This window comes from Fundulus heteroclitus, chromosome 12 (assembly GCF_011125445.2).
Source record: "Fundulus heteroclitus isolate FHET01 chromosome 12, MU-UCD_Fhet_4.1, whole genome shotgun sequence".
NCBI classification, from domain to species: Eukaryota; Metazoa; Chordata; class Actinopteri; order Cyprinodontiformes; family Fundulidae; genus Fundulus; species Fundulus heteroclitus.
In genome coordinates this window covers 19820666-19842726 of record NC_046372.1, presented here as the reverse complement: position 1 = coordinate 19842726, position 22061 = coordinate 19820666, and the positions used below count along the sequence as shown (strand labels likewise).

The 22061-nt window shown below is 44.4% G+C and overlaps 3 protein-coding genes across 6 annotated transcripts in view; 1 reads left to right on the top strand and 2 right to left on the bottom strand.

Annotated features, from left to right (window-relative positions):
• Window positions 1-121: 121 nt before the first annotated feature.
• On the top strand, window positions 122-13238 carry LOC105917126 (transcription termination factor 1). Of its 2 annotated transcripts, none has more exons than XM_036144232.1 (11): window positions 122-240; window positions 2403-3030; window positions 4476-4600; window positions 4699-4884; window positions 6073-6151; window positions 6233-6357; window positions 6430-6619; window positions 9325-9417; window positions 9669-9734; window positions 11230-11315; window positions 12881-13238. In XM_036144232.1, the coding sequence occupies exons 2-11, from the start codon at window positions 2417-2419 to the stop codon at window positions 13048-13050; spliced, it is 1734 nt and encodes a 577-aa protein (XP_036000125.1). In that variant the 5' UTR covers window positions 122-240; window positions 2403-2416; the 3' UTR covers window positions 13051-13238. The 2 variants fall into 2 exon arrangements, with proteins under 2 accessions (XP_036000125.1, XP_036000124.1); XM_036144231.1 differs by having other exon boundaries at window positions 180-412.
• A 103-nt stretch (window positions 13239-13341) lies between these two features.
• Window positions 13342-18106, bottom strand: endog (endonuclease G). Of its 2 annotated transcripts, none has more exons than XM_012851857.3 (6): window positions 17780-18106; window positions 16756-16949; window positions 16542-16683; window positions 13894-14003; window positions 13734-13815; window positions 13342-13656 (listed from the first exon to the last, which is right to left on the bottom strand). In XM_012851857.3, exons 1-6 carry the CDS (start codon window positions 17957-17959, stop codon window positions 13459-13461), a joined length of 906 nt encoding a protein of 301 aa, XP_012707311.2. In that variant the 5' UTR covers window positions 17960-18106; the 3' UTR covers window positions 13342-13458. The 2 variants fall into 2 exon arrangements, with proteins under 2 accessions (XP_012707311.2, XP_021165890.1); XM_021310215.2 differs by having other exon boundaries at window positions 17760-17846.
• A 3410-nt stretch (window positions 18107-21516) lies between these two features.
• The window catches only part of ntng2a (netrin g2a), a 28735-nt gene continuing 28190 nt past the window's right edge, over window positions 21517-22061 (bottom strand). For both annotated transcript variants that reach the window (XM_036144226.1, XM_036144224.1), the window contains exon 16: window positions 21517-21968. The gene's annotated coding sequence lies outside the window, so the exon portion shown is untranslated. The remainder of the gene's footprint in view (window positions 21969-22061) is intronic.

Here is a 22061-nt window from a genome sequence, read left to right as displayed (position 1 = left end):
AAAGCACTGCTTATCTTTGAACAATCAATATGACTGAAAAGACTGAGCCTTATTTTTGTTGTGTTGGTTTGGTTTGGTATAAAACAAGAAGTCGTTCTGAGCCACACTCCAACCAGCTGGTGGCAGTAATGAGCCATTTCAGTTAAACAAGTCCATGAAGAAGAAGACCCTCCGCGCATGCGCTGTAATCACAACGAAAGTAAACAGCAGCCGTGTGGCGCGTGGTTTAGACCCCCGGAGGTAAGAACAAAGTGAACTATATTTCAGAGCGGGTTCTGGTTCTGGTTTCGGCCTCAGCTGGATCCCAGCAGTTTATGCCTCAGGAGTCACTGGCGGGAAGCTGAACGGAACCACAGCGCAGCGAGGCTTCTTTCGGACCGACCTGGAACCCTCCGGGTACGAAAGTCCGACGGTGAGTGTCCAAACCGTGGACATGATGGGGGAGCACCGCCGCTCCGCGTCTGTGAGATCAGCTGAGGATTCCGAGCCTGTTGGGTCGACTCGAACCCGAACCCGTCCATGCTGCAAATGAGCCCGTTTAGCCCAGACTTCGGTTCATTGACACCGAGCGGCCACCAGGGGGCAGCAGCGCGGCTCTGGGTTGGTGGCGCTGACCCGCTTCTAAGAGTGGACCAGAACCACTGAGCTATATTATACACTGGAGTGCTAATCGCCCGCTGTTACAACGAGTCGCTTTGAAGGTATACTATGCAACCGGGGTTGATTTTCCAGCGAGGCTCCCCCCAGAGGGTGAAAGTAAAAGTGCACTGTCGTAAAGATGCTCAGCTGTTCTGGTTTCTCCTCAAGCCAGGCGCGGTTTTTTTGAGCTTAGCAGACAGGCGAATGCAACGAAAAGTGGAAAAAACGGCAGTACAAACAATGACTAACTGCTGCCACCGCCGCCTCGCCAGTTTTATTATTATTATTATTATTTTTAATTTTTTTTTTATGTTGGGGAGACGCCACCGCCTCGCCAAGCCGCGGCTGCCGCAGTAGCATCTCCCCAACATAAAATAAATAATAATAATAAAACTCGATATGCTTGCATGTTTATTTGACGTTAACACGCGGTTCTTTGTTGTTGCTTTCGCGCGTGCATATAGTGAATAGCAGGGCAAAAACACATGGAGTTCTCGCCGTAAAGCAAGACTTCTGTGAGTGCGGGCCGAGAGCTCTTGCAAGTGCGGTATTTCCCCCACAGACCCCCAGGGCGGCCGAGAAAACCTTTGTTCGACCTGAAATGACTCATTTAATCATCCAAAACGGTATGGAACACATTAATTAACTGAAAAATGTTGCATAGTATGCCTTTAAAGCCACCGGCCGCCATATTGGTACTCCTATTTCCCCTCAGTAACTAGGGAACATGTGCGCTACAGCATCGAATAACGAGAATTTTCTCATGTTCAGGGGGGCTTAAAACTTTTAAAATGTCAAATGCCATATACTTTTGTTATGTTCTAAAACTATCAAGTACTGAGAAAGTCATGTGCTGAAATATTTTGCATTGTATTCATTTAAATATATATATGTTTAACATTTATAAATATATAAATAACAATATACAAAAACATATATTTACATATATGTATAGTATATATTTAATATGAATAACATGTAAAATATTTCAGCACCTAATTTCCTAGTAGTTGATAGTGTTAGTACATCCACTGACTGTAGAATTACCTATGAAACGTTTTCACACAGCCAGAAAACTGCTTGTTGTTGCAACCAAATCCTATGGGATTCTGTGAGAGTAGGGAGGAGCAAGATGGCGGCCAGTGACTTCAGTTTTTCGGCAAAATCAGCACTCCAGTGTATAATATAGCTCAGTGACCAGAACCCAGATAACCCAACAGACACACCGACTGCTGGAATGGAGCTGTTTTCAGAAAGTGTGACATTTAAAGAGTCCTCAGGCTTGAAGTGGTCGACCGGAGGAGAACAGCTGTCTCCACTTCCATCACTGCAGGGACAGATGTGGAGAGGGGACAGATGTGGAGAGGAGACAGCGGCAAGAGAACAGGAGCCATGTTGGCAGAACATTTCACTCCATCACCAACTTAGAAGGGACACTGTGTCCTCATAATAACTGAAATATATCAGCAGGTTTTGAACAACAGAGTTCACTTCCTGATGCATTTTTTATCGTTTACTGAAATTTTATGCGTTTTGTGGGGAAAATCTAACAATTATGTGTAAAATATTAACTTAGATGAAAAAGATGATAATAATCTAATATTTTCTTGGGGTGCTATGACTTTTCCAGGGGAGCTCTAGCGCCCCCTTGCTGCTGCCACTGGTTCCACGCCACTGATCTCTGGACCGTGCTAACTAGCTTTCAGACCTTTTGGGTCTTCTGCTTGGAGGCGTCTCCTAACCAGTTTGTTTCTTCCTGACAGCGGCTCACGAGAAGATGAAGCACAAGTCTGGTAGCCTGCAGGAACATGCAGCTGTTGTCATTTCCAGCTCAGCCGATGACGAGAAGAGGATTGGTGAGGATGAGCTGAGCGAGAGGAAGAGGAGGAAGAAGAAGCAGAGGAGGGAGTCAGCGAGTCCACAGGAACTTGTGGCTCATGTCAGCGTTTCTCCTGGTGGGCTCACGCAAAGTCAGAAGAAACCAAAGAAGAAAAGGCGACCAGATGATGAGGCGGAGGAGGAGGAGGAGGAGGTCACCCTTCTACCCACTGCTGAACCGATGCAGCACCAAGACAAGAAGAAGAAGAAAAAGAAGAGAAGCGGAGAGGAACCTCCCGCTGTTATTGACGTCGACACTCCAAAGAAGAAGTTTAAAGACATGAAAGAAGAAGAGATCTGCCTTCCTTCCCCTAATGGACTGACACATTGTCAGAAGAAGAAGAAACGGGTGAAGAAGAAGAAGGAGGAGGTGATGGCCATTGCAACAGTCTCACCAACCCCTGAGAAAGCTCCAAAGAAGAAGAAGAAGAAGAAGAGCGGCGAGACCGTGATTAATAAAGAGAAGAAGAAGAAAAGAAAAGCAGCAGACGTGACCAGCAGCCAAGAGGAAGAGTGAGTTCTGAGTGGTACACGGTAAAAACGGCCGTGGTTCTGCTCCCTGATATGGTTCTAACCCAGGACTGGTTCTGCAGGGCGTCCTCGCCTGAGTCAATAAAAGCAGCGAGGGACTGTTTTAGTTCAGAAAAGATAAAAAATAAAACAGCTGGACTTCTGTTCTGAAGCTGAAGACGTTCCTCTTCCATCCAGGAAGTTTTTCTCAGTTCTAAATGTCTGCAGTGGTGAGAAGTTCCAGCTTTATGGACCTGCAGGCCTCCTTAGAGCTTAGACTCACCTGGAGACTCACCTGGAGCTGGTCGTTAGGCTCCTTCAGTTCTCCAGACCAGGAGAACCAGCTTGGAGCTACGGCACTAGAGCTAGAACGATGTTCCCTCTCATATGTTCTGACCACATGGACTAGGGCTGAACAATTAATCGCATTTTCAATATAATCGCAATTTAAAAAAACGCAATTTCCAAATCGCAGAGTCAGCGATTTTTGGCTATGTAACAATCAGGGAATTAGACACGTCCATTAGGTGTTGGTAAAATGTTTAAAGTGGGTTTGCCTCCACATGGAAGGGAAGACAGTTGCAGCAGTGAGATAATCTAATTTTATTACATGTTTTAGAGTTTATATAATCATACATAGCATTAAGTACAGGTCAATCAGTTTAATACATAGACTTGCTTGTTGGTTGGACTTTATGTTCAACAAGGATTGATGTCCAAATCAACTAAAAGCTGTTCTCTTGAATAATACTCTGATTAATAGAAACATTAAAAATTCTTGTTTAAAATAGTCCTTGTTTACAAACATCTTTATTTAGAGGCCATTTTTGTTGCTTGTGGTTATCGCAGAGAAAAGTCAAAATTGCAATTTTGGTTGAAATATATTGTAGGCAGAACGCAATCATTTCTGCTCTGAGTTTAGATGCTGCGGGTCTTTAGCAACTAATCTGCACAGCGAGGAAACAAATTGATTTGTTGTTTGTATATGTTTAAAAAGACATGATAAATTAAACTGGAAATAAAATCACATTAAATCGCAATATTAAGAAAAAAAAAATCGCAATTAGATTATTTTCCAAAATCGTTCAGCCCTAACATGGAGACTATTGTTCTCCACGTTGGTCTCATTATTGTTACCTGGACCAGCTCACCTGGTCTTTTGGAGGTCCCTGTCCTCAGAAGAAAGCATCGTCCATTGGACCAGGGTTCTGTAGGCCATGTTCTGGACATCCAGTTTTTTTAGAGAACATAAACCCAGAACGTTCTCGGTTCTGATCATTTCCACTCAGGCTTTATAGCAGTGGTTCCACTCTGGTTCCACAAACAGCAGAACAGGGTCCTGGGTTATTTCTGGAACCGTCTGAGGGACCTGAGCTGTCGGTATGTGACCTATGGAAGCGCCCTGGTTCCGTGGAGATGGGTCTGAGTAATGTTCTGGTGTGTTCTAGTGTGGACTGGGTGCTGGTGGCGGAGCTGCAGGGGTACCTGCCTCACATCAAGATGAAATGTGTCAATCAGATCAAAAAGATGTTGGTGTGCGACCTGCATCGCTTCAGGAGATTCAAGCTGCAAGGTACCGCTGGTTCTGCTGGTTCTCCTGACATTTTGGACCGGCTCCGGTGTGATCGGTACCCTCAGCACCTTATAGGCGTGATCTCTGTCCTCCTCCAGGTGTTCCGGCGCGTCTGGGCCGCTTTTCTGAGCAGGAGAACCAGAAGATCCGAGAGAACGTGGCAGACTTCATGGCTCTGACTGGCATCAGTACTGCAGAGAAGCTCCTGTTTCCTCAAAGGTTCCAAGATGAGCAGGACATCATCAGAAAGCTGAAGAAGCAACACGGCTTCATGGAGAAGTTGGGTGCGTATGCATGCTGCGACCTTTAAATCCTGGCTTCATGTTTCCTGGTTTACGTTTGTCATACGGTGGCAACCTAAAAAGTTTTGTTTTCTAATTTATACTTCTAGATAAAAGGTAAGGTTAGTCAGCTGATGAGACGCTCTTGTAGCTCCTTCGTTGTTTTTCTGCAAGCTTGAATTCAGTTTCCTCTCTGAAATTCTGAATTCCTGCTTGAAGTCACTGTTGACCTCATCTTTGCAAGTAGCCAGTTCCTTCTTTACTTCTTGCTTCATTTCTCTTACTTCTTTAGCTATGTAAGCTAGCTCCATGGTACGGTATTAGCCGTTAGCTTTTCTCCTTGAGCGTTAGCCGTTAGCTTTTCTCCTTGAACGTTAGCCGTTAGCATACCTCCACGACTGGAATCGTCTTCCACTACAGAGTCTCCTGTCTTATTCCGGATTCCTCGTGTTTTTCCTCTTCCCTTCTGGTCTCCTTCACTGGTGTTTTTAGATTCAGTTTGGGTTAGGGCTGGGCGATATGGATTAAAAAATAAATCTCAGATTTTATCATACCAAATCCGATTAATCGATTTTTTTTTTTCCTCCTTTTTGTTTCATAAAAAGAAATTAAAGAAAAAATATTTTAAAACCTTGCTTTTATGTCAAGTATTTCGTCAGGGAGTTAACCTGAATTCAAAGTGCAACTAAAAACAAGCTGTGAAACATGCTTGTAAAACAAGATGGCAGCCGTGCCATTATAAACAATGAAAATATAACAAAACATTTGCTGCTAGTGGTATTACACATTGAGCTAAGAACAGGCTTCACTGCACTTGTGAACTTCAAACTAAGTTTAAAAAAAAGTAAATAAGTAAATGAAGTACCTTGTATTATGGTAAAAAAAAGTTTCCACTTAACAATATTTTGACAATACATTTGCTTAAACATATATTCAGCATCACATGCTGTTCTCTTGATGGAAACCCAATGAGTGTATTGGCAAAATAAAATTCAGATTTTCCAAAAATGAAATCTTAAAGAATTGTAAATTCGAATTAATCGATTAAATCGATTTATCGCCCAGCCCTAGTTTGGGTGTTATTAATCGTGGGAGTAGCTTGATGCTATGGAGAGCTCTGGTTTAGGCTAGGGTTAGGAGGTCCTCTCTGTCCTCCCCGTCTCTGATCCGTCTGTCCCCGTCTTTGTCCAGCGGAAGGAATCCCTCGACCATGTCAGCAGGTTTACCTTCGAGCCTTGAAGATGTTCGATCCAAAGCACCACATGGGAAGGTGAGCCATCGATTCTTTTAGGGGAGAACCCCCGTGACGGCTCGCTGTGGAACCTGTTCTGATGCGGTTCTGTTGAAACAGGTTCTCGGAGGAGGAGCTGGCGTCTCTGGTCAAGCTCCATAAGCTCCACGGGAACAACTGGAAGCTGATTTCAGAGAAGATGGACCGCAGCATCTACTCGCTGCAGAAACGCTTCTCCACAATCGGTAGGAAATTAACCTCTGACCCCCGGCCTCACAGGCGCGAACTGGTCATGTGACTCTTGTGTTGGTGTCCAGCTGCGGATCACGGCCCCTGGTGTGGCGAGGAAGAGAAGCGGCTAAAGCAGGCGGTGAAGGAGTACCTGCAGACCCTGGTTGGAGACGGTTCTCCTGGTTTGAGCAAAGACCAGCTGAGCAAAAGACTCCCCTGGCAGGAGATCAGCCAGAAGCTCGAGACCCGGTCCTGGATCCAGTGCCGCATCAAATGGTCAGTCTCTTCTACAGGCTCATTACTGCTAAATACTGCCGCAGTACTAGGGCTGAACGATTTTGGAAAATAATCTAATTGCGATTTTTTTTTTTTTTTTTTTCTTAATATTGCAATTTAATGCAATATTAAGAAAAGAAAAGAGAATTTTTTCCAGTTTAATTTATCATGTGTTTTAAAATATATACAATAGGGCTGGGCAACGATTAAAATATGTAATCGCGATTAATCGCATAATTTGCAAACTCCAAGAATGAATTCAAAAGTAGTGTAAAGAGCACTTTTATTTTAATGTTCTGCTTCCATATGAACAAAAGTGTTGTAACATTTGTAGCACTTATCAGTAACACATATTTAGTGTAAAGCTCAACTTAAACATGTAAAAAATAGCAATAATAATAAATTAAAGCTTATTGCCACTGACAGGGAATTCTCTTTATGGGGAAAAAATCTACCAAAAACAGGCAATTTCTGAGGTAACCGCAGGGAGCAGCATTATCATTTTATGTTCAATACCAAAGTTTAACTTGGCAGTGGTTACAACTAACTTGTTTCTGTCATATTCCATGCTGGAAGAACTTTAAACTGAAATGCTTGCTAACTCGATATGCTTGCGTTGCTTGCGGTTATTTGACGTTAACACGCGTTTTTTTGTTGTTGCTTTCTCGCGTGCATATAGTGAATGGCAGGGAAAAACAGGCAAAAACACATGGATGCTTTGAAACGAGAAGCGACTTCACCGACGGCGTCGATGCAGACCCCCTCGCTCCGCTCCGCACAAAACTTGTTCCGGCCGCCAACTCACCGCCTCGCCTAAGCAAATTCCTGCGGGAAACACCGCCTTCCGCATGTCAGCTTTGTTTTTTTCCAGCCAGCACCTTTCTTCCTCTGAATCCGGGGTTTGGCTGACAGCGAGGTTATTGGCGCATTATCGCCACCTACTGTTCTGATTCAAACCCCTACACCGCAGCAACAGACCTTCACAAAATAAAAGCATGTGACCAACATGCGTTAATGCGCGTTAAAGAAAATATCGCCGTTAATAGTCTAATGAGTTAACGCGAAATTAACACGTTAACTTGCCCAGCCCTAATATACAAACAACAAATCAATTTGTTTCCTCGCTATGTGGATTAGTTGCTAAAAGACCCACAGCATCTAAACTCGGAGCAGAAATTATTGCGTTCTGCCTACGATATATTTCAACCAAAATTGCAATTTTGACTTTTCTCCGCATTAACCACTAGCAACAAAAATGGACTCTAAATAAAGATGTTTGTAAACAAGGACTATTTTAAATATTAACTTTTAATGTTTCTATTGATAAGAATATTATTGAAGAGAACAGCTTTTAATTTAATTGGACATCATTAAATTAATTTAAAATCATTGTTGAACATAAAGTGCAAAGTCCAACCAACAAGCAAGTCTATGTATTAAACTGATTGACCAGAACTTAATGCTATGTATGATTATACAAACTCTAAAACAAGTAATAAAATTAGATTATCTCACTGCTGCAACTGTCTTCCCCTCCATGTGGAGGCAAACCCACTTTAAACATTTTACCAACACCTAATGGACGTGTCTAAGTCACTAATTGTTACAGAGCCAAAAAATTGCAGACCTCTGCGATTTGGAAATTGCGTTTTTGTAAATCACGATTATATTGAAAATGCGACTAATTGTTCAGCCCTACGCAGTAAGTACTACCACAGAATACTACCGTCATACCAAGTACTGCTCCTGGACCACTGCAGGACTGCAGTTTTATTTACATAAATTTGTTTTTGGGACTTTTGCTAATAAATTGGTTATACTTTTCATATAGTTCCCCAACAGCAAGTGTCGGGACAAATAACCAATCATCTTCCAGCTTTTGTTTCCTGCTCAGAGGTTCTGGGTCCAGATATGTAAGGACTGTGGAAAAAGTGCCTGAGTGTAAAATTTCACCTCAGTTTGCTTTCTGGGTAACTTTGATGATAAAAATCAGTTTTCACTGCCGTATATGTTGCAAAGAAAACTCCGTATGAATTGGAAAAGCAAAACAATCTGAGTATCGATCAGTAGAGAGATCTGCTGTTGAATCTATTAGTGTTAAATCTAAACATTGTGGTCTTCATTATTTCATAAAACCGTGTCACATGTGAACCTTTAGGAACAGACTTTTTGGGTGAGTATTAAAGAGGTAAAATTAATAATATGAGGAAAAAAAAGTCCTAGGTCAATAAAGTAAAAAAAAAAAAAAAAACACAAAAGTGATAATGTTATGAGAAAAACATCATATTATGAGAATTAAGAGGGAACATTTCCAGAATGTTCACAGTTTGCAGAATTATTTCACTCCTGCAGTAATAGGGCCAGGTTAGATTATTTTAATTATTTTTATTCTTTACGAGAATAAATTCAGTAGAATGAAGCTAAAGGGATACGAAAATAAACTCGTAATATTACAAAAACAAAAATACTACGGATACAAAGTATATTCAGAGATTAAAGTCCCTCTGATGCTGTTTAAGTGACTGAGTAACTGCAGATTTGCCACATTCAAGATGGCGGACGCTCTGACGCATGGCAGCATAGGCAGAACCCGCCCAATGACGCGTCTACGTATATAATGTATATAATGTCTGTGGCTACTACCACCACTGCTCTGATGGCGGTACTACCACGGTACCTTGACCTGCATACTGTCCCTGTTGCAGGCAGTCCCTGCTGGAGGGCCGCTTGACGTGGTACGGCAAAGTCTTCACCAGAGGAGCTGACGGCTACGATGCCAAGATCCGCCTGATCAAAACGTGAGTTCACACCACCGGCAGAACCAGCCAGAACCAGTACCACTAGAACACTGGAGCAGCTGAAACCGGGCTCTGTTTGGATGCGCTGCAGGTTTCCAGAACCAGGTTTCTGGCTGCTTGCATCACGAGGCCTCCGGCTTCACTTTCATTTACACGCCCGGTACCGGCCCAGATCGGGTTCTCATGTTTGGATCCGGTTCTAGCGGTGGAAGTGGGCAGCAGCGGTTCTGACGGCCTGTCTCTGCTTTCAGGTTGTACAACACGTGTGTGGAGGACATCGCTGACGTCAACTGGGAGGAGATCGCCCAGGCTGTCGGGTGAGGTCAAAGGTCACGCTGCAGCTGACCCGGAAACCACAGTACTGACCACAGTACTGACCACAGTACTGACCACAGTACTGACCGTAGTACTGACTGTAGTTCTGACTGTAGTTCTGACCGTAGTACTGACTGTAGTAGTGTGTAGTACTGACTGTAGTAGTGTGTAGTACTGACTGTAGTAGTGTGTAGTACTGACTGTAGTACTGACTTGTAGTGTGTAGTACTGACTTGTAGTGTGTAGTACTGACTTGTAGTGTGTAGTACTGACTGTAGTACTGATTGTAGTAGTGTGTAGTACTGACTGTGTCTTGTGTTGCAAGGTGGTGACTGGTGGTGTGTAGTAGTGTGTAATACTCTCTGTAGTACTGATTGTAGCAGTGTGTAGTACTGTCTGTAGTATTGATTGTAGTAGTGTGTAGTACTGATTGTAGTAGTGTGTAGTACTGTCTGTAGTACTGATTGAAGTAGTGTGTAGTGTTGTGTGTAGTACTGATTGTAGTAGTGTGTAGTACTGATTTTAGTAGTTTGTAGTACTGATTGTAGTAGTGTGTAGTACTGACTGTGCCTTGTGTTGCAAGGAGGTGACTGGTGGTGTGTAGTAGTGTGTAGTACTCTCTGTAGTACTGATTCTAGTGTGTAGTACTGTCTGTAGTAGTGTGTAGTACTGTCTGTAGTAGTGTGTAGTACTGATTGTAGTAGTGTGTGGTACTGTCTGTTGTACTGATTGTAGTAGTGTGTGGTACTGACTGTAGTACTGATTGTAGTAGTGTGTAGTACTGACTGTGCCTTGTGTTGCAAGGAGGTGACTGGTGGTGTGTAGTAGTGTGTAGTACTCTCTGTAGTACTGATTCTAGTAGTGTGTAGTACTGTCTGTAGTAGTGTGTAGTACTGTCTGTAGTAGTGTGTAGTACTGATTGTAGTAGTGTGTGGTACTGTCTGTTGTACTGATTGTAGTAGTGTGTGGTACTGACTGTAGTACTGATTGTAGTAGTGTGTAGTACTGACTGTGCCTTGTGTTGCAAGGAGGTGACTGGTGGTGTGTAGTAGTGTGTAGTACTCTCTGTAGTACTGATTCTAGTAGTGTGTAGTACTGTCTGTAGTAGTGTGTAGTACTGTCTGTAGTAGTGTGTAGTACTGATTGTAGTAGTGTGTGGTACTGTCTGTTGTACTGATTGTAGTAGTGTGTGGTACTGTCTGTTGTACTGATTGTAGTAGTGTGTGGTACTGACTGTAGTACTGATTGTAGTAGTGTGTAGCACTGACTGTAGTAGTGTGTAGCACTGACTGTAGTAGTGTGTGGTACTGACTGTAGTACTGATTGTAGTAGTGTGTAGCACTGACTGTAGTAGTGTGTAGCACTGACTGTAGTAGTGTGTAGTACTGACTGTAGTACTGACTGTAGTAGTGTGTAGTACTGACTGTAGTACTGATTGTAGTAGTGTGTAGTACTGGCTGTAGTAGTGTGTAGTACTGACTGTGCCCTGTGTTGCAGGAAGGTGACTGCGTGGAGCGTCCAGCGGATGTTCAGCAGACTGAAGCAACGCAAAGTTCCACACGCCCACACTTTGTCATTTGGAGGCAAGTACTGCAGTACTTTATCCTCCTGATGTAGTACTTTATCTTGCAGCTGCACTGCGTTGATGTTAAGTCACCCAGAAAGAGCTGAGCTTTAACATTTATCATCCTAGAACCTTTTAGCTGCAGATTTAACCTTTTTATTCGGAAAAAAAAAGAATTATATGCTAATTAGCATTTTCCTTTATTTATATTACTCATTAAATTAGTTTAATTATGTGAAAATTAAAACTTTTTTTTTTTATGCTATTACTTGATTAATGGTCAGAATAATCGTTCCTGACTGCCCTGCTGTAAACTGGACCAGAACTTTCTCCTGGACCCGTCTGCTGGCTTACTTGGTCTTTGTGACCAGAACCGCTGCACTTAGACACAGAGCTGCACTCAGGGGACTTCTGCTTAGGACGCTCCACAGGGATTTCATGGCCAGATGGTCATAATAACTCTGAGCCCTGGTGATTAAAGACCAGAACGACACCGAAGGCCTCCTGCTGGTTGCTTAGCGGGCTATGGGTTTGCCTCCACATGGAAGGAAAGACGGTTGCAGCAGTGAGATAATCTAATTTTATTACTTGTTTTAGAGTTTATATAATCATATATAGCATTAAGTACAGGTCAATCAGTTTAATATATAGACTTGCTTGTTGGTTGGACTTTATGTTCAACAAGGATTGATGTCCAATTAAATTAAAAGCTGTTTTTTGAACAATATTCTGATCAATAGAAATATTAAAAGTTCATATTTAAAATAGTCCTTGTTTACAAACATCTTCATTTAGAGGCCATTTTTGTTGCTTGTAGTTAATGCAGAGAAAAGTCAAAATTGCAATTTTGGTTGAAATACATCGTAGGCAGAACGCAATCATTTCTGCACCGAGTTTAGATGCTGTGGGTCTTTTAGCAACTAATCCACATGGCGAGGAAACAAATTGATTTGTTTGTATATATTTTGAAACACATGATAAATTAAACTGGGAAAAAAAAGAATCGCATTAAATCACAATATTAAGAAAAAAAAAATCACAATTAGATTATTTTACAAAATCGTTCAGCCCTACTGTCAACCCGGGTCGACTCTTGATCGTGCGCCTCATCATCCCTGACATCCTCCAGCAGAATAAAATGGCCTCAGCTACTCTGGATCACCTCTGGTGTCTAGGAACCACCCTCTCCCCGGACCTGAGATGGTCCTGCCAGAGTCTGGACTTCCATCATCTTCTACACAGTCTTCCAGTCCGTCTCTTGTTCATCCATCCCTGTGTGGTTCTGCTCATCCACCAAACCTGACGGGTCCAAACTGCAACAACTAGGCGTGCAGAGAGGATGGTCAGGACCCGTACAGGTCCATTCAGACCTTCAGGGTGGCTAAAACGAGCCGATACAGAACCAGGTTCTACCTCCAGTCTGGGTCTGATGAACACCTATATTCATTCTGCTGCTGTTCTTACGCTTCCTCACAGATACAGTGTCCTTTGGAAATGTTCTGACCCGGTAGGAGCTGAGATGGTCCTCAGGTGTGTTAGGACAGGAAGTAGTTTCTTACATGTCCCCTCTGTCTTCTACCGTAGAGACCATCGACTTCCTGTACCACCAGGTGGTTCCTGTCCTGAAGAAGAAGCTGAAAGCCTACGGCTCCTGGGCGACGCACCAGACACAGCAGGGGCCGGACCGGTACCAGCTGTCAGACATCTTCTACTCAGACATGGAAGACGAGGAGGACGAGGAGGCAAACAGCTGACCTCCAATCAGAACACAGAGACTTCAACAGGCCCCGCCCCCATCTGTGAATGTGCTTTAACACTGAACAGGAAGTGGACTGGAAGAGGCCCCATTATGACATTTTCCATGTACTGACCAGATTGTATTGATACTTTTGTTACCTGAGATTTTATTTTGAAGTAAACCTGCCTGATCTGACCAATAGTGGCTCTGCCTGATCTGACCAATCATTGATCTGACCAATCGCTGCTCTGCCAGCTGTTCCCAGCCGGCTGGTCACAGGGGCTGAAAATATTAGTCCAGAAATGAGTGGCACTCTTTCAGATCAGCTGACTTTAATAAAAAAAACTACAGAAAAACTACAGGAAGTGACAACACCCCCCCATGGCCACACCAGACTACAGCAGGGGATTCTGGTTACTGTAGTTTAGTTATTGCTGATGGCCTGCAGGCTGCTCGTCCTCTTCATGATGTTTGGGACAAACAGGAGTCCAGACGCCCGCTCGATGGTTTCTATAGGAACCAGGAAACGCTCCAGAGGAACCTTCTCATCGATTGGTTCATTTGGTAAAACATAGGAGCGAAGCTCCACCCCCTTGCCGTCGGCCTGCTCTAGAATCAGCACCTGAGGAAACCAAGGTGAGGAGGACTCAGAAGACTGACAGGTGTGCTGATGACATCAAGAAACAGTTGAAGACCTACCTTGAAGAAGTGTGTAGGTACAGCAACGTGGTTGCGTCCAATCACCTGGTACCTGACGTAGAGTTTCCCATCATCCTCCTGCCTGAAATACAATCACAGCATGAGTCTTTAAGCTGTTCTCATAGGTGGAGTCACCTGACCGGGCCGAGGCACAGGGTACCTGGGCAGGTAGAGGGGGCCCGTGCAGACGTAGACATTGAGGTAGTGCTTGGTCAGAGAGCGGCAGAGCTTCTCCAGGTTGTTCCAGGTGTTCTGGTTCAGATTAGGGTTCTGCAGACACAGCAGGTGGAGAAAAGGCATTAATTCTGGGTTCCTGGTGGGCCAGAACCAGGATGGAAGCCAGGTGGCTGGTGTGATTCAGACTTCCCATCTAGGCGCATGGCTTCATAGAGCCTGACTAAAGCGTTCACTGTGAGACGCCCAGAGGAGTTAGGCTGGAAGGTGGTTTAAGGGAGGCTTTTCCCCCGCTGACAGGCTGCAGGACACCTTTCTGGACCCGTCTGGTTCTGGAACCGGTTCTCACTGCCCAGTGGTGATTCAATTAATCTCTTTATTGGTGATTACCCAGTCGGGTTTCTTTCCATTAACAGTTTATTTCACAAAACCAAGATGGAGGATTAATCTGGATTTCCAGATATCGTAGCTCCAGCCTACTCTGCAGAACCAGACATGGAGAAGCAGCATTTAGTTTAAAGTGCTGAAAGCCTGAGTTCCTTTAAATCAACGTTAAAAAACACATTTGTTCAGGATTGCCTTCGACTGTTACCCCCGTGACACGACTCCAGATAAGCGGAAGAGGATGGATGGACGCCTTTGACTGTTCTAGTTAAAACTTTTACTGAAACATCATTAGTTCAACTTTGTAGTTCGGCTGTTTATAAAGTCATTAATATTTGCTTTTAGTTTCCATTTTCCTGTTATGTTTAATTTTTTCTACATTTTCTAATTTTCTAGATTTTTATCATGTAAAGAACTTTTTTATTGTCTTTGTACTGAAATGTGCTATAGAAATAAATTTGCCTTGCCTCTAGAGTCAGAAGATGAGAGAAAACATTTTTTGCCACATAAGCAGCAGTTTTTCCTTTCTAGAGTCTGATGAGCTTCAGTTCCTCATCAGGCTCCATCAACAGATGCGGCTGGTTTGGGTTAAAGATGGCGGCTGCTCCACCGTAGCATCAGTGAATCTGGGATCGACCTCCTGGCGTCCGTTCTTCGTACGTCGCTAACTCAGTTAGCTGGATTTGTTTGACGATTTGGCATGATCTTGGATCGTTTGCTTCTTCGAAACTCATCCTGGACTTGTTGTCATAGCAACATGTGTGCCAGCTTAAACCTGCTCGTGAGCAGGCTTATTTCATGTAAACAGGATTAGATCACAGCTTTAGAAGTGGAGGAGATAGGGAAGTCTGTCCAGCCAGTGAACTGGGACCACCTAGTGGCAGAGGACGGGACAGAATTATGGAACACCATTTTTTAATCTTTAATAAAAAGACGAAACTAATAATGCTTAGTTCCTGTCGTTTTATTTAAACAATTTTTAATAAAGAAAAGACAGCAAGTCATCTTTTGCCTGCAATGAGAATTATGTAAAGTCAGCAATACTACTGTCAAATGGTGTATTAGAACTTACTCTGAATGTCCTTTTGAAGCAACTCGTTCTCTATGAGTTCAATTTCTCCTCTTAATTTGTGTTTTTTTTTTCAGGTCAAAATACTAACTTTTTTGTTGAAGATGCCGTTTATATAGGGAACGGATGGCACCCTGTCATTTTGTGAAAGAAAAAAAGGGTGAAACATGCCTCATGCAACAAGAGTAAAAAGAACATGTTTTTTTTTTTCAGCCTTTTTCTTGGTGGCTGTTATAAAGACAAACATCATTTAACAGTGGCTTTTAAAAAAGAGGAAGAAGTGGCTTTTTAAAATACAGTATAATAATTAAAGGCTACCATTTTGTAGAATATTCTTGTATTTCACTTTTACTTGTCCCCATGTTCTAGTGGGTCCCGTGGAGGCTCTGACATAAAAGAACAAAGTAAATATGAAATTATTAAAATGCAAAAATTCATACTGTAGAAAGTGATAGAAACATCTACCGTGGACAGTATTTACACATTAATTAGTCTGCTGCTTTTTGCCAGCCCTTTCTTTGGCTTTAACAGATTTTGAGGTGTTACCTGTCGTTTTAATTGACTCAAATTCAGCATAACCTTCCATTAAAAGCTCGTGTTCTGCTTGGGAGAAAAACTGTGGGCGTTCTTTGCTGAACAGCCAATAGCAGCGCTGCTGATCATTGTTTCTACTATCGATACATTTCCCCTTTTAAACAAACGCATGAACGTGCAGTTGTCTCAGATAATTCAATCCAGCCATACTAATCATAAACAACAGGTGTGTTCGAAGAAGCCAATTAATTCGGATCATGATTAGCCGGATGAAATCATCTTGGATGTCTCATTTGATCTCGGATGTTTTAAGCAACGTACGAAGAACGGACCCCTGGTCTGTGATGCACATTAGCTGGATTATGCCTGGCTTGACTTAGTTGGACCTCCTAAACCTGGATTGGGCTTTGTGGAACGGACACAGACACTTTGATCCCGATAGTTCAAGCCTGGCTTTAGCGCTCAACCTGCATTTCTAAATTTGTGAAATAGGCCTCAGGTTTGCTCCTCTATCAACAGGTGTGGCGCTCCAGACACCTGTGCAGGTGTAATCTGCTGCTCTGTAGACTTGGGTTGGTGTTCCATCCCTGATGAAACATCTCCAGTACCTGTGTTCCTCTGTAAAGCCATGTCAGGTGTGCTTTTACCTGTGGAGCCACATTGCTGAGGTAGAAGGTGTCCTCCATTGCCTTTTGACTCCACTTGTGATTGGCTGCAGCAGCCAGGTGCCCCCTGTCAAAGCCACTCCCCCTGTAGTCGGCGTTGGTGGCTCTGTGGAAAACGTGCACGCTGTCGAAGAAACGCATCACGTTAAACTCTAAAAGCTCGCCCGACTTCACTGGCCTCAGAGGTTCTGCTTACCTGTCATCCTCTTTGAACTCACAGAACTTCCTGTTTGACGCACCTGTCAGGGAGGCGGGGTTTAGCTTCTCTATTACCCAGGATGCAGTGCGTGTGCGAGGATCGTAGGACGTGACGTAGGACTCTCTGGACCTGATATTGGCCAAAGAGGGAAAGCCGTACTTCATCACAGCTCCAGAGTTACCTGGACTCACCTGGACCCAGAACAAGAAGGCAAAACGGGTCAGTGGACAGAACCTCAGACGGTCCAGCTTCAATGGTTCCGACATTCATCACCTCCTGGGCTGTTGAACAGAATCCGCCCCGGACGGTTCAATGAGGAAATCAGGTTTGAAATGTTTTCTAGTCGTGTTAACCAAAATCCACCGTTAGTCCTGTTTACTGATGGGTTCTGAGACCCGGTTCCGATCCAGACTCCTTTGGAAGTCTGCTCTTAAATTCATTTCAGTTTATTTGTATATTATGAACAAATTTTGTCTCAAAGTACTTTAAAGCTGTACTTTCTGTTTCTGTTTTACTAATTAGATCCCGGTTACAGAACTTGACCCAATTGGCTGGATTGGGCCAATCGGGTCCAGGCGGTGGCTTTGCAGCAATCCCTCATACTGAGCATGCATGAAGCGACAGTGGAGAGGAAAACTCCCCTTTAACAGGAAGGAGAACCAGAACCAGGCTCAGTGAGAACATCTGCCTCAACCCACTGGAGGTTCTCCAAACTCTGACCCGGTTCTACAGTTTCCTCAATCCTGCCTCACTGGAGACCCAACTGGACTGAAGATTGTTCTGGTTCTCTATTAATGATGACAATACGCTGATCCAGTTTAACCGAGCGGTTCTGTTCAGCAGCAGATGAGGGTCAGTAATAGTTATACAGATAACGGTTGTTAAAGTGGTCAGACTGGACCGGGTCAGAACACCTTGTCCGTCCACGTGCAGAGAACAAGAGGTTCTGAGTGGGTCATCTAAACACCGAGAACTGCTCTCTACCTGCCTGAACTACTCACAGACTCTGCTGTTCACTCACGGTGAGTTCGGAGGCCCGGACGGTCAGAGGCTCCGGTACCGGGAGGACCGGAACCCATCCCAATAGACCGGCTGTCTGCTCCTCCTCAGTCCGCCTTCTGCAGCTCAGCAGGCGGCTTACTGCGGCTCCGAGTCCCGCTCCCAACAGCAGGGTGGCTCCGGTTCGACCCAGCAGCTCCATGGTTCCGGCGGAGCCGCTGATCCGGACCGCTGCAGCGGCTTCGCTGTTGCAATAATCTCAGCACCACAAAGTCTTTAAAGTTCTGGAAGGTTGCTTTGAAGGTTGCGCTCTGAGCTCACTTCCGGTGTTTGCTCTGACGTCAGTGGATCCGCCTCATCGCTCAGCCGGCGCAGCGAGCGGGCGGGTGGAGCCAGATGTAGTGCCTCGGACTCCACCCAGCCAGGCCCAAAGCTTGGCGGTGCGGAGAAGTCCTGAAATCTGCGGCGTGTACGGAACCGTCCACGGACGGGTCCAAGCAGCTAAACGCACCTGCACGTTTACCTGGGCAGTCCCCGCCCCTAATTACTCATGCAAATCAGTATAAATAGTGTCCAGATAACCTTAAAGGCATACTATGCAAAATTTTTCAGTTAATTAATGTGTTCCATACCGTTTTGGATGATTAAAAGAGTAATTTCTAGTCGAATAAAGGTTTTCTCGGCCGCCCTGGTGGTCTGTAGGGGAAATACCGTACTTGTAGGTTGCCGGTTCAATCCTGCGCTCCAGCCTTTCTCGGTCGTTGTGTCCTTGGGCAAGGCACATCACCTGAATTACTGGGAGGGGTCAGAGGGCCCGGTGGCGCAGATGTCTGGCAGCCTCGCCTCTATTAGTCTGGCCCAGGTTGGTAAATCCGGCTTAAGTCCTGTTCACTTGACCAGGAGATTTCAAACCAGAATTTGTCCTGCAACTGTTGGACGTGTGCCTTGTCCTGCATGCCTGAATCAAAAGGCTCAACTACCTCAGTAGCATGGTGTCCAGCTCTGCTGATGAGCTCATATTGGCAGGGGAGTGCTGGCCTAGAGGTTAGAGCAGTGCGCTTGCACTCAGAGAAGGATGCAAGTACCCGGTTCTATCCCCAGCGCCTGCACTCTGTGTCCTTGAGCAAGACCCTTAATCCCAGAACGCTTCCCGAGCGCAGACATGGCAGCCCATGGCAACAAATTTTGTTGTAATATATGTTTCAATGACAATAAAGATGATATTACTATTACTAAATCTCAGGATTAAATCAGAGGTAAAAGCTCAGGTGTTGCTACATCATCGTTATCATGCTCTACATCCACCTGAGAGAACAGCGGGTAGATGATCTACGGTCGTCTTTGCTTGTTTATTCTCCACTGACAGCAGGTCTTCATGTAGGAGACAGATAAAGGTAAAACACGTCTGGCTGACAGTTTGTCCCTTTTCAGCTGCTGTAGTCAAGAAAAGTGACGCAACATGGCGCCTCCTGGTGGTGCACCGCCACCTCTGTAATTATAAACTACTAACTCTAAGTTATGAAAACGCTTTAATTTTTATGGAACTAGACTGCCAGAATATGTATTTATAAAAGCAATGCTTGATTTTTGCTAATTAAAGGCCTAATTAGTTACACTGGCCCTTTAAGACATAAACCCCTTTCCTCTGGCTGCCACCAAAATAACTGGGTTACAGATAAAGCTAAAATCCCTCAAAACAAACTTTCAATGACAGAAGCAGGCAGACCTACCTGCAGCCGTCAGTTGTTCGCTTTGCTGCTATTAAGCTTTACTGTGTGACATTAATACTTTAAAGAAATCTCCAACAAATGGTAAACAATTAAAAGTTAATAACTTAGATAAGAAATAGCTTTATTGTCCCACATTCAGGCGTAACAGGAGCAAAGGCAGATCAACAGAGTTACACTCCAGGGTCTGATCTTCAGAGAGTCCAAACACTGGCAGCTAAATTGCATGGAAGAAAATAACCTGCGAGCACTAAGTGGGCGTGTTCCACCTGATCTTCATAGATGGCGTCTCCAGTAGATAAGAAGTGCAAAACACATTTAGTAAATAATGTTAATAAATACAGAACTTTGGCTATTAAACAGTTTCGTAGAGATGATAGTTATTATCAAAAATAAGGAAAAATGTTTGCTTTTGAAAAGACTTTCATTTTATGTCTGAGTTTAATACGTTTATTAAGTTTACAAAGTGAAATTCAATCAAATCATTCATACAGATTAGTCCCAATGTCTGCGTAGAAATAGCCTCATCATCAGAGGAATGGACGGACTTCTAACTGGCTCTATGTGAACCGTGTGGCCAGGCCGGCGTCTGCACACATTCCTTCAGGGGAATAAACAGGAACCTGCAGAGGAGACTTTTCCTCCTCAGCCCCAGGAAGAGCGTTTCAACACGAAACAACAAAATGCTGAATACAGGGGAAGTTTCCACGAAATATCATGAAACGAAAAAGAGAATGAACACAGTAGTAAATGACTAATAAAGCTTTAAACACAGCTAATCACAAAAGCCACATGGATGGTAAATAGCTTAAAGTAGCAGCGATCAGGGCATCGCTCTTCATCTGCGTCTCTTCATGCTGTAACGACGGCTCTCTCTGATGAAGTCAGCTCTGTACGTAGACTGAGAGTACACCGCTCACCCTTTTCCTGCATAAAAGTCTCTTCTTCACGGCCTTCCGTCCGTCATCAGCAGCTTTATCGCAAGAGATAAACTTGTTGAGGAGTTGGATCACCTCCACATATGTTAAAAGATAACATCCTTTAAGCCTGTCAGCCAAAAGTGGCCTGAATACTTTGTTTCCAACAATTCGTGCCAAAAACTAACCATGACCAGCAGTTACGTCTTCTGTGCCCCTCATGGTGTCTTTAGCTTTACCTGAACTCTGGGCCTTCCTCTGGGGGCCTGTCCTGAGGGCATGAAGCTTAACTGGGCTGGTGCCTGCATGCACTCACACTAAAGACCAATTTAGAGAGACCAGTTAACCTAAGAGCCGTGTTCCTGGACTGTGGAGGAAGCTGGAGTACCCAGAGAGAACGTGTGCTTTGACTCCCGTCATCACCTGGAGCGCAGGTTAGGAGTGCTCAGGACTCTGGATCACAGAGCAGACAACGCCCCCAGAGACTCAGGAGCCCGGGACAAGGAGAACTCCTGACGGGTGCAAGAGCAGTGGTCCTCTGCTTTTAGACGGTTCCCTGCCTTAGCACTGAGTCAGATGATGGCAGCCCAGCCATCAGCTGAACTCAGGCGTGCTTAAGCAGGGGAACACCTAACACCTGCAGGGCAGCAGGCCCAGAGGACCTGGAGCATTGTGGGTAACCCAGCTGGGCTTTCCCCAAGGCAGAGAAGACAAACCGGACTCCATCGGGGGGGAAAGGAGGACCTAAACCCAGACCAGTAGTCCTCCCCTCTGCTGCAGTGGTTTCAGAGAAACTGACACCTTTATTTTCCAAACATGACGCTGCAGTGGCTTTCAAACCTCCAGCTGAGCCCGGTTCTGCTGGAGGTTTTTCCTTCCCGTTACAGAGGAGTTTTTCTTTCCACTGTCGCTTCATGCTTGCTCAGTATGAGGGATTGCTGCAAAGCCATGGACAATGCAGACGACTCTCCCTGTGGCTCTACGCTTCTCCAGGAGTGAATGCTGCTTGTCGGGACTTTGATGCAATCAACTGGTTCCCTTATATAGGAAATGTTTGATAAATCTGTATAATCTGATTGAATTTGACTTTGTAAAGTGCCTCGAGATGACATGAATTGGTGCTATATAAATAAAATTGAATTGAATTGAATTGAAAACCCAGAACACATCAGGGCAAAGAAGGTCCGCCCCCCGGGACCAACAGACCAATGTGTCTGCTGTTAGTGACCAGTTCTACATCGAGGATCAAAGCAGCTGCTGGCCAGGATGGTCCAGAGGAGCAACATCATCAGGCCGAGACTCATCAGCAGGCCAGCGTCCCTCATCCTGGAGGAACGATGCTTGGAAAGAGTAAAGGAGCCGTTTGTGTGAAGAGAAACCAGCCGTCGTTAAACAGGGGTCGGACTGTTCCTCTTCTCCAAAGCTGTCATCGCCAGCATGACTCCGCCCCCTGGGAGTAATAGGTTGTTGGTCCTCTTTTGCATGTGAGAACCAGTTCTGATTGTCGCCGTTTAACTTGTTGATCCGCTGAAGGTTCTGCTGATAAGTTTACCTGGACCTCCTCAGACTGAAGAAGAGAAGAAACGTTTCAGCCAAGAAGAACCGTCTGGAGAACCTGCTCAACCTTTCATTTCTACCTGGATTACTGACACCCATGAGG